This window comes from Notamacropus eugenii, chromosome 3 (genome assembly GCF_028372415.1).
Source record: "Notamacropus eugenii isolate mMacEug1 chromosome 3, mMacEug1.pri_v2, whole genome shotgun sequence".
Classification (NCBI taxonomy): Eukaryota; Metazoa; Chordata; class Mammalia; order Diprotodontia; family Macropodidae; genus Notamacropus; species Notamacropus eugenii.
The window spans coordinates 316,244,618-316,256,879 of NC_092874.1; the positions used below are offsets into that span (position 1 = coordinate 316,244,618).

The following is a 12,262-nucleotide window of genomic DNA, read 5'->3' on the forward strand; positions in this document are numbered from 1 at the left end:
ACTTCCACTGTGCCATCTAGCTGCTTTTGTAAACCTTATAATGCCATGTAAGTGCTACATGTTTTGTCCAAGACCACAGAGTAGCAAAGCCAAGGCTAAAACCTTGTAACCATGATAGGCTGGCTCATGTACAAAAGTACTGTGATGTAAGAGCCTCAGACTAACAATTGGAAAAACTCAGAGTGACTTAAGAGCAATTCACTAATTATCTCTATAGTTTCTGTTGTCTGTACAAACCTAGATTCTTAAAGAAATATGCTTTTTTCTGAACCTTTTAAATACATCACTACACAGAAATAAACGATCTTTAATACAGTTGTACAATAGTTTCTTCATTGTCTCATGCCATCCCTTCTCTTAAGTTGTCTGTGGTATGCCTTTGCACCAGCCTCTTGAATCTTCATTAGTTGACTAAAATCATGAGTATGTTATGAAAGGAAAAAGGTGCAAAGGGCATCCAATTTTGCAAAGCTTTGCCACTTTTTTTCTGGTTTGTCTGTTTCTGCACAGAGCTGACCTGTGCAGATGCTGATTTAGCTTTTCATTTATCCAAAGTCTTCATGCTTTGCTCTGGAAATTCTGTATTCTTATTCTCATTTCTAACGTGTTTCTGTTTTCTCAGCCACCTAAGTGTTCTGTCTCCAACTCCTGATGCAACGCTAGCCTGAACTTTCAACAGAATTCCTCTGGCACCTTGGATAGTATATATCTTTTGATGCTCAACCTCTTCTCAACTAATGTTTCTCTCTCACTCTTTGATTTATCCATATATATGCTATTTCTCCCCAGTAGAAAGTAAGCTTCTTGAAGACAGGGACTGTTTTAATTTTTTTTCTTAACATCCCTATTGACTAACAAAGTGCCTAGCATAAAATTAATAAATGTTTATTGATTGGATGAACGAATACCCTCACTTGGAAACGTTCAGGTAAAAAGCCAAGTGTACACTCTTCTGGTGTGTTATAAAGGGGATCCTTGTTCAGATATGGTTTGGCCTCTGAGGTCCCTTCAGCTCTGAGATTTTTTTTTTGGACTACTTATCTTAGGAGCAAAGATTTAGACTTTAGAGGTCATCCGTTCCAACCCCCTCATTGTACAGATGAAGAAACTGAGGAGCAGAGAGGTCGAATAACTTACCCACAGTCAGACAGCTGGTCAGGGTATGATGTAAGACTTGAACCCAGTGCTTCCTAATTCCAGGCCCAGGGTTCTAGCCACTGTTTCTCTTTGGTTTTACCTTCAAAGACTTCTTGGCTTCATGTGGGGGTAGGGGAGGAACAGAAAGAGAAATTCCACTCAAAATAGCTACTGTATATTTAAAATATTTGGGAGTGCGCTTATAAAGAAACACACACACACACACACACACACACAGTAATTCAATGAATACAACTGAAAAACACTACAAAAATGAAGACATTTAAATAATTGGAAAGATATTAATTGATCATAGTTGGGCCATGCCAATATAATAAAAATGACACCACCTAGTTTATAGAATTAGTACCATGCTAATCAAACTACCAAAGTAGTTCTTTATAGAACTAGGGAAAAAAACCAAATTCAAGAAACAAATGGTCCAGAATGTAAAGAGAAATAATGGAGAAGTGGGAAAGGAGGTCTCAAACTATGCTACAAAACAGTAATAGTCAAAATTATTTGATATTTGTTGAGAAAAATAGAAAAGTTGATCACTGGGATAAATTAGGTATAGGAGATCCAGAAGCAAATGAATAGCCTAGTGTTCTACAAATCCAACTACTGGGATAAGCTTAGACTAACTATTCAACAAACAGCTGGGAAAACAGAAATGCAGGCTGCTAGAAATTAGGTTTAGACCAGACACTACCATCATGTGCCACAGCAAGCTCCAGATGGATAAAGGAACTAGATTAAAAGGTCATATCATTATTTTAAAAAAAATACAGGAGCAGAGAATAAGATACCTGTTACAACTCTGAATGAGGGACAGTTCTGGAATACACAAGTGCTAGAAAAAAAAACCGTAGGAGATAAAATGAAAAATCTTGATTACATAAAATTGAAAAGTATGGGCACAAACAAAATATATTCAAGATATACAAACTGTGGATTCAAATATAGAAGAACAAGAACCATTCTCCAGTAAGTAGACATTCAAAGTATATAAATATATAATTCTCAAAAGAATTAATGTAGCAAAAACTGAGTCATTCTGAACGATGATATGATTTCAGATGATGAGCTTATCCTGGGGGAAGGTATGATGGAAAATTAAGAACTTGCTAATCTATCTGTCCATGGTTCTTTCCCCTTCTTTTGTGACTTTGTTTTAGTATGTGTCTGTCTCTCTCCTGCTCTCTCCCTTTGCCTCTTGTCCTTAACTAGCACTTAAGTATTTATTTTTTTAATTCATTTTATGTTCCTTATTTTTAATTGTGAGTACATTTACTTTTATTTTTTAATTTTCAAAAGGGGAGAGTGGTCCAGGAAAATAAATGCTTGCTTATTATGAAAAATAAGATAAAATTTGAGAGGAAAAAAATAAAAATTCTAAAAGTAAATGACTAACACATTTTATATTTTTCTCTTTAAAAGAAAAAAAGTGGATATTGCCTTTCATTGAGTTTTTCTATGCTTGTCCTAGAAATACAAGAGACTTTAGAGATTCTCTAGTTCAAACCCCTGCTTTTACAGATGGAGAAACTGAGGTCCAAAGATATATGAAGTGCTTTATTTTCTACTGGCAGTAATCAGCTGGGCTGAGATTTGAACCCAGGCCCTCTGACTCCAAATCCAACCTGTTTTCATCTCACTCCTTTGCTTCCAACAGAAATATAGTTCCCATCTCTGCTCCAACTGACATCATTTTCTCTCCTGCATTATCTATAGCACTTTTTATATTATTGATCCCACAAAAATGAATGATAGTGCTATTCCCAGCTACCCAATTAATACCAAATTTGTTTGGCAACAACACATTTAACAGTTTGCTGTAAACCCATTCCAACTGATTAATGCTCTGTGTAATGAGCCCCAAGTAATGGTGTCACAGCTGTCGCCCCACAGCAAAAGAGAATCTCTTAATGTCCATCTTTGTGAGATTATCCAATTTTGAAAATAAATTGTTTATTTTTCCAAATGTGTTTTAGATGGTATCACGGAGCAATCAGCAGAACAGATGCCGAAAATCTTCTTCGGTTGTGTAAAGAGTGTAGCTACCTTGTAAGAAATAGCCAGACAAGCAAGCACGACTATTCTCTGTCACTGAAGTAAGTATGATTTAATCACACTTTTCTGGCACCCTGTTTCTTAATCTCTTCCTTAGCCAAGTCATGATAGCTATAGGTAGTAGACTTTTTATAAGGCATCCCAAGGGATTTGAGCATTTCCTCCGCCTTAAGTGTACTATTCCAACTATCACATCTTGAGTTCTTGGAACATGAAGAAATTTTTATTGTTCACTTGTTTGCCCAAAAGAAGAAAATGTATTTCTTCTTTCTCCCAGTTTTTATATTAAAATGGTTACTTTTTATCTTTTGGTAGGTTATAGTATTACATTTGGGATACTGTGTTTTAATTTTGTTCCCAATCTGGGGAGATCATTACAGGCTTTGATATTTTAGGGAACAACTTCTCACAACATGTAAAACAGCCTTTGATTCAAAAATGTATGTATTTACTGATTGCTGGCTCTTTGTGAATAAATAGTTAGAGTGTTAGGGCCCTTTCAAAGGGAATAGCCCAAAATTTAGAGAAAAAAGTTTCCTTTTTATTTTTAAATCTCTTCTAATTTCTATGGCCTTGGCATTGTTTTGAGTTTGTTTGATTGATTTTTGTATTTTAAAGGAAACTAGAATCTTATAGCTAGAAATAACCTAGTGATTCTCTAATACGGGGGTGACCGCAAGGCCATGGTTTCCCCACCCCTGATCTAATACAATCCCTTCATTCTACAGATGAACTGACAACTAGTTAGAATCAGTGGCTAGGAGTAAAATATAGTCTTTCTAAACCAACAAATGTAAAATACGAAGAACCACTTGCCTCTCCATTTTCCTCTGCTTTTGATGGCATATTGAACGTTTTATTTAACTGAAGTTGTCTGCTTTGTCTTTTATAATTTCTTGTATCCCTTTTTATTTAAGAGTTCTTTTCCCAGTGATAGTGATGAAAAGTACTTGATCTCATTCTCTTCTTTTTTTTGATGGTATGACTGTTTATATTTAAGTTGTATACTCAATTTTAATTTATGGGGGTACATGGTATAAAATGTTGGTTTAATCCTAATTGCTGCCAAACTGCTTTCCAGTTTTCCCAATTGTTGTTGTCAACAAGGAAGTCTTCCCTCCAGTAATTTATGTTTATGGATTTATCAAACACTGGACTATTAATTTTTATTACCTCTATTTCTTGCTTGTCTAGACTGTTCCACTGATCTATTTTTTTGTTTTTTGACTAGCACTCAGTAAGTTTAATGATAACTGCATCATAATGTAAAATGACATTTGGTAATACTGTGCCTTTCCATTCATAATTTTTTCTCATTGATCTTTCTTATTTCTCAATCTTCTTGAGATTGTCAACTTTCTCTTCTTCCAAATGGATTCTATTATTTGTATCTAGCTCTAAAAAGCATAGCCTTGATAATTTCATTGGTATAACACCAAAAATTGTAATTGAGTTTGGGCAGTGTTGTCATTTTTGTCATATTGGCATGACCCAACCATGAGCACTGAATGTCACTGCAGTTATTTAAATCTCCTCATATATCTGTCAAGAATATTTTGTAGTGGTATTTATAAAAATCTTGCGTGGGGGAACTCAAATATTTTGTGCATTTTATAATTATTTGAATGGAATGGCTCTTATCATTTCTCCCTGATTTTTGTAATGTATAGAAATTCTAGTAACACTGTACATTTCATTTGAATCCTGTTCTCACTCTCTTGCTATTGATCATTTCAGTTTTTTCACTGGTTTTCTGGGCTTTTCTAATTATACCACTATGTTGGATACAGATAAAGAGAACTGTGTATCCCCTTGGTCGATGTTTTATTTCGTTTGGGTTTTTTGTTTATTTTTTGGTTTTTTGTTTGTTTATTTTGTTCTCTTATCTTATTGCTATAATCAGCATTTATATAACTTTTCAAATAACAGTAGGGAGAGGGAGCATCTTTGTTTTGCCTTCTTCATACATAGTGTAAAGAGTCTAGTCTTTCTCCATTGCAGTTACACTGCATGGTTTTCAAAATTCTAGTACTTGGTTTTAGATTTGGGCTTTTGATAGGCTGCACCATTTTGACAAGTCTAACTCTTGGTTTTAGATAGATGCTTTGGATCACAGGAAAGAAGAGTCTTTTTTTCTATGCCTGTACTTTTTGGGGATTTTTACATAAATGACTGCTGATTTTTGTCAAAGAGATTTCTGCATCTATTGAAATAAGCAGGTGTTTTTTTGTTGTCTTGGTTGTTTATGTGATTAATTGTTCTTGCTATTTTCCTAGTGTTGTACCATTCTTACAAACCTGGTATAAATACAACTTGGTCCTAGTGAATTACTTTCTGGATATATTTCTGTAGTCTTAGGATTTTTCTTAACTTTTTTTGCATCAATATTCAGTGATGAAACTGACTCATAGTTCTCTTTCTCTGCTTTGTTTCCCTCCTGCATGGGAGTAAGAACTATAATTGTCCAAAAAAAGGCATTTGGCAGGGTGCTTTCTATCTGTTTTGAAAATAATTTGTGTAGCATATGCATCACTCTTTAAATGTTTGATAGAATTCACATGTAAATTTACCTGCCCTGAGATTTCCTTCCCCTCTTGGCCATTCATTTGTTGTTTATGAAGTTCTTTTTCTGAGATGGAGTTAAGATCTCTTTTTTGTTTTGTTGGTTCGGGTGTTTTATGGTTTTGTTGATTCTCATTAGTTTCTTTTGAATTCTCAGTTGTGCTGGCATGTAATTATGTGTAGTGATATCTGATAAGTGTTTGATTTCTGCTCACATTTAGGGTTATAAATGTTTTTGTATTTACTTCCATCAGCTATTTATGTGAATATAGATTTATAACATAAACTTGTCTTCTCTTGCAGTAGGCTCTGCAGTTTGTCTCTACAGTCTCTTCTTCCCGCCCAGCCCAAAGCCAGACTCCTTGAGTTTGTTCATATTTTCATATTCTCTCTCTATGTATATACATATACACATATATATTTGTTTTATATATATAAACATATATATGTATGTATATGTAATATGTATAAATATATATGTGTGTGTGCATATGTATAGAGAGAGCTATGTTTTCCTTACCCACATTAGATAAACATTCAGGTGCCTAAGCCTCCATTTCTGTCCATTCTTCTATCTCAGTGATATTAATTCTTGATGCCACTTTGTAAACAGTATTGTTTTCTCTCCACCCTCTTTCTTATTCCATCCACCGTTGAGGATTTTCTGGGCCATGTTCCCAGGAATGCTAATCATTTCTTTGCTCTTCTCAGCCACTCTGGAGGTTCTTAGAGCTGCTTCATTGATTCCCCCAGGGGCCTTGCAGAATTTGTTGTGCCAGCCTCAGTTGTCCCTGAGATGGACCTTTTCTTCAGTGCTTACATCTTTCTTCTCTTCAGTCAGCTTGTGTCCATCTCAATCAGTTACTCTGCTGTGAGGTCTCCTTCAAATGTGCTTGAGAAGTCCCATCCCTAAGTAGTCCCTTCGCCAGCACTTGTTGCCAGTTCCCTCTTCTTTCCAACTCCTCACCCAAAGTTGAACAAGGTCTGTTGACCTCAGAGGTCAAGAGTAGCCAGTTGAAACACTATTACAGGAACACTCCAAATGACTGATAAGATGCGGCCAACCCTGTACTTTTTTTTCTACCAGTTCCAGTCTTCTTGGTTTTCCCATCCTTTGTGCAACTCTTCTACAGGCATCAAACGTGCTGCCCAATGTGGGATTGTACACACGCACACACACACACACACACATATAGACAGAGTACAGGCTGTGTTGAATCAGAAGAGATGATATCCACAAAAAATAAAATAAATAAAAATTAAGGGATGTGGGAGGAAAATACTGGGAGGAGAAAGGGAGAAATGGAATGGGGCAGGCTATAACACATAAAAGAGATAAGAAAAAATTTGTTCAATGGAGGAGAAAAGGGAGAAGAAGAGAGGGGAAAAGTGAAACTACTCTCTCCACATATGGCTTAAGGAGGGAATAACATATTCACTAAATTTGATATGAAAATCTATCTTACACTACAGGAAAGTAGGGGAGGAGGCAGCAAGTGGGGTGAGGACAAATGGGAGAAGGGAGTAACTAGAAATAAACACTTGGGAGGGGACAAGGTCAAATGAGGGAATAAGAAAATAAGAGGGGATAGAGTAGGGTAGAGGCCAAAATAGTTAGTATTACACAACATGATTATTATGGAAGTCTTTTGCAAAATGACACATATTTCACCTGTATTGAATTGCTTGTCTTCTCAGTGGGGATGGGGAGGGAAGGGGGGAGGGAGAGAAGTTGGAATTCAAAGTATTAGAAACGAATGTTGAGAATTATTATTGCATATAACTGGGAAATAAGAAATACAGGTAATGGGGTATTGAAATTTATCTTGCCCTACGAGAAAAGAGAGAAGATGGGGATAAAGGAAGGGTGGGGTGTGATAGAAGGAAGGGTACATTGAGGGAAGGGGTAAACAGAATGCGAGGTATTAGGGGGTGGGAGAGGGGAGAGATGGGGAGAAAAATTAGACATGCTACAAAGTGATGTAAAAGCAATTAGTATTAAAACAATTGACTGAATTAATTACTGAGACTCAATCAGAGACATCTTCAGTTTGGGGAAAAGAATTTTAGTCTAAGTTTCCTAGAGGCAGGTAACCTCAGGGAAAATTTGGCATTGATGGAAAAGTCAAGGTTTTAGTGGTAAATTTGATTTTATGATTGTTATTTAATCAGAAACTAAAACATGTATAGAAAGGCTTGTAAGCCACTTAAGACTTACCTAAAAGATGTTCCTTAGCCAATGTGAAATTATAGTCATCTCTGAAAAAAAAATGGTTTCCTCAGGTCACACAGCTAGTAAGAATCTGAGGCTGGATTTGAACTCAGGTCTTCCTGACCCCAGGTCCAGGTCCATCCCTCTATCCACTTCACCACCTACATGCCTAACAATATCTCGGTGCTCTTCTAGTGGTGTCAAATTCAAATACAAACCAGGAAAACTAAACATATATAAGGATCCTGGAGGGCCTCCTTATTGACTTAGAAAACTGCATATTAATATCGTCTACATTTTATTGTATTTTTACAATGTTGTATATTATTTAACCCAGTTCAGGAGTAGGGTGGGCTGGGCAGGGCCATGTCTGGCACTTTGGCTCCAGGCAGCTCTCTAAAGACAATAAACTACAGAGAGTGTGCAAGCCTGCTTTGGTGGAAGGAATTTCCCATCTGAGAGTACCATACACAAGGAAAACACAGGTCCATTCCCTACTTCTTATCCCCTTCGTTTCCAAATGTATCCCTCTCCATTTGCCATCTGGGAAACCATTTCTTGGAATAATTCCTAATGGGGGGAACAGTGCAACAGAGCCAACTCATATATTTACCCAAGTCTAACAGTACGGTGCAATACTCTACACCTGTTGTCCCCTCCCTCAGGAGAGAAGAGGGGTGTACATTTCCTCAGCTCTTCTCCAGTCCCAAATTTCTTGGTCTTTATAATGCACAAGAACCTGAAGAACTCTTAGGAGACCGTGGTAGAATAATAATCCAGGTGAGAGAGTATCAAGCAGCAGAATGAACATGGGTTACCATACCTAATGAGAGAGAATGCCAGGAGAGGGGAGGGAGGGAGGGAGGGGGAGGAAGAAGGGAGAGAAGGAAGGAAGGGGGGAGGGAAGGAAGGAAGGAAGGAAAGAAGGAAGGAAGGAAGGAAGGAAGGAAGGAAGGAAGGAAGGAAGGAAGGAAGGAAGGAAGGAAGGAAGGAAGGAAGGAAGAAAGGAAGGACAAAAGGAACTTTTGAATTATTTCCACAGCACCAGACCATGCTAAATCTGTATCAAGTTCTTAATAAAGACGCACTGATGGCTTTAAGACCTAACCTGCATGAGCAGTGAGTCTGTAGATGCAGCTGTCCATCCCCTTCAAGAAGCTGTGTCAATGCCCATCCTCCCTTCCAGTGCTCAGCTATTCTGAGTTTCCACAGAGGCCAAAGTGAGACAAACTGAGCTTAAAGCAACAGCTTGACGGAGACAAGTTAGGCATAAGGACAAATTTCCTAGTAGCAAGGGTTGCTGAGTAGGAAAATGAGCTGTAGAATGATCATCTCATTTTTCAGGAGGTCTTTTAAAGAAGCATAATCACTTGTATGAGATGGTTTAGACACAGAGGCAGAGAGAGGTACTTTTTAGGCCTAAATTCTGTAATCTAGCACAATCTGTCACATGTCACCTGCTCCATGTTTGCCAGTGGCAGCCCCTGCCTCAGAAATCCAGGCTGGGAGACTATCCTATTGTATCAGCAGTACATCTTTTGCTTCACAAATTTTAAGAACCCAGTCTCCCTGAAATCCACATGCCTTCTGTTTAGCCTGTCGGATTATGGATGAAATCCTGCCAGCAGCCCTCACATGAAGGAAGAATAAAATTGTATTAGCCATACAGGGAAACAAAAGAGAACTATCTGGACAGAAATGGAAACTAAGCTCACCCTAGACTGGGGAGAATCTGTCCACCACAAGGTGGCATGGTGGGTGGGCTCAAGTTTCTTTTAAAGCTTTCGTTCCCCTTGGACATCTGGAAGGTAGCAGGAATCTAAACTATATCCTATTCCTGACCAACCAGGAGATAGCTGGTCCTCTGGGGAAACATCTGGTTTGGTGATGTGTGATGTATCTGCAAACAGACCTTTCCTCCCCAGGGTAATGACACCTTACATCTGCATAGCTCTTCACAGTTTAACACAGGGTTTGCATGTCCATTTTGTTCTTTAATCCTTACCACAGATCTGCAGGGCAGGCAGAGGAGTTATTATTATCTTCATTTTATAGAGGAGGGAAGTGAGGCTCAGAAAGGGAAAGGTACTTCCCCCCAGATGGCAAAGACTAAAATCTAGGTCTCCTTATTCCTGGTCCTTGACTCTTTCTTGCCACTCTCTGTGGCCAGCCAGAGATTGAAGTAGACCCCGAACACACAGTTTGCAGGCATCATCACTTTACACTTTCCTGTGCTGTTGGCACTGGCCTGCCCATGGAATGTGAAGCCCAGAATTAAGCCTGGAATTCATCCCACAGCACAGACTCATATATTATAGTTGCTTTATGTCACGCAGCTCCCAAGCCCAAACTGCACAGCTGACATCCTTAGCTTGGTGAATCTTGGCTTGAGGCTTCTTAACCCCAAAAAGTATTCCCTCTGGACAACACTGGGATATAGTGATCTGCTAAGAGCACAGTCAGAATATCGGTATCCGACAATTTATGTGGCACAAAGGAGGTTTACAAGTTCATGCAATATGAAGCTTTATAAAAAAAGAGAAGACCTTAGAAATAGAAATAGGGCCCTAAATCTGTATATAAGAATCCCTGCAGCAGCATGTTGACTTAGAAAAACACATATAAACATTATCTGTTCTGTTATATGTTTATTTATTTGGCTAACTATTCCCTAGTTACATCTTCATCTGGCTGGAGCCTCGTATTTGATACCCTCTACTCTAAAGCACTATTGGTAGAGTTGTGAATTCTTCTGACTATTCTGGAAAACAATATGGAAGTGTACAAGAAAGCCGCTAAGTTGTACGTACCCCTGAGTCAGCAATACCAGTGCTGGACGTGTATTCTAAGGGAGCCCAAACGCAAAGGGAAATACCCCAGATATGCAGTAATATTCTTGGCAGCATTTTTTGTGATAGGGGAACATAGTAGGCAGAGGAGCTACCTGTTGTGTGGGGAATGGTTGAACAAATTGTGGTATGGGAATGTAATGGAATATTGTTGCCCTGGAAGAAACTGTGAATATGAAGGATTTAAAGAATTTTATGAACTAATGAAAGTGAAGTAAGCAGAACGAGGAGGGCAGTTTTTCCACAATGACCAAATGATGTAAAAAAAATATTGAAAGTCTTCAGAGCTCTGAATGTTCAACTTCAAAAGACAGATTATGAAGCATACTTCCCCTTTTTGTAGCAAAGAGGTGGTAAACTAAAAGTTTGAAATAAAACCTAAATTTATTTTGCTTAGCTGTACTTTGCTACCAGGAAGGGTTCTATTGGAGAAGGGGAAGAAAGAATCTTTAAGAAAAAACAAGGATTTAATAAAGAAAAAGCAATGATGAACTATTTGGACTTTTTTTTTATTACCTTAGAGATCATCTGATCTCATCATTTTACAGAGGAGGAAACTGCATGCAAGGGTGGGGAGTAGTGAGATCCTGAATGCCTAGCAGAGAAGGGATTAGAACCCAGATCTCCTGATTCCTACTCCATTGGACTTATCACTGCACCAGTCATCAGGGCTTGAATAGAATAGAATAGAAAATAGAATAACTTTTTGTTCTCAGAAAGAAAAGTAGCAACTACAAGGGAGAAAGGAGGATTCGTAACTAGCTGCCTCTTCTTTCCCTTCATTCTTTTTTGAGACCATATTTGTGGAGTTCTGTCAACTTCTGGGTGATAGTTATATTCCCAAACTTCACCACATGAAACTTGGAAGTGATTTAGACTGAGCCAGTAAACGCCCCCAAGGCAGGAGGGACATGGAAGAAAAGTTTTGATTTTTGCCTTGAGTATCCCACACTATCAGTTTCTGAAGTCTGTTTGTTGAGCTACCTTACTATGGGAGCCTACAGTTTTTCTCTTGGAAGTTCAGAAATCCCTTGGGAAATAGACCAAGTAGTGGTATTGCTGGTCAGAGGGTATAGGTAATTTACTAACTGTTTGGGCATAATTCCAGATTGCTCTCCAAGGTGGCTGGATCAGTTCACAATTCCATAGTGGGTCTATTTCCAAAGATAATTAGGGAAAAAGGAAAAGAACTTATATGTTCTAAAATGTTTATAGCAGCTCTTTTTGTGGTGGCAAAGAGCTGTAAATTGTAGGGGTGCCTAACAATTGAGGAATGGTTGAACAAGTTGTGGTATATGATTATGATGGAATACTACTGTACTACAAGACATGATGAGCTCAAAGATTTTAGGAAAACCTGGAAAGGCTTGCACAAAATAATGAAGAGGAAAATTAGCAGAACCAAGAGGGCATTGTATGCACGAACAGC

General features: G+C 38.0%; 1 protein-coding gene across 1 annotated transcript in view; it reads left to right on the forward strand.

Annotated features, from left to right (window-relative positions):
• The window catches only part of SHB (SH2 domain containing adaptor protein B), a 336,992-nt gene that overhangs the window by 262,518 nt on the left and 62,212 nt on the right, over positions 1 to 12,262 (forward strand). The window contains exon 5 of the mRNA XM_072596735.1: positions 3,132 to 3,251. Within this exon, the coding sequence (XP_072452836.1) occupies positions 3,132 to 3,251 (120 nt within the window). The remainder of the gene's footprint in view (positions 1 to 3,131; positions 3,252 to 12,262) is intronic.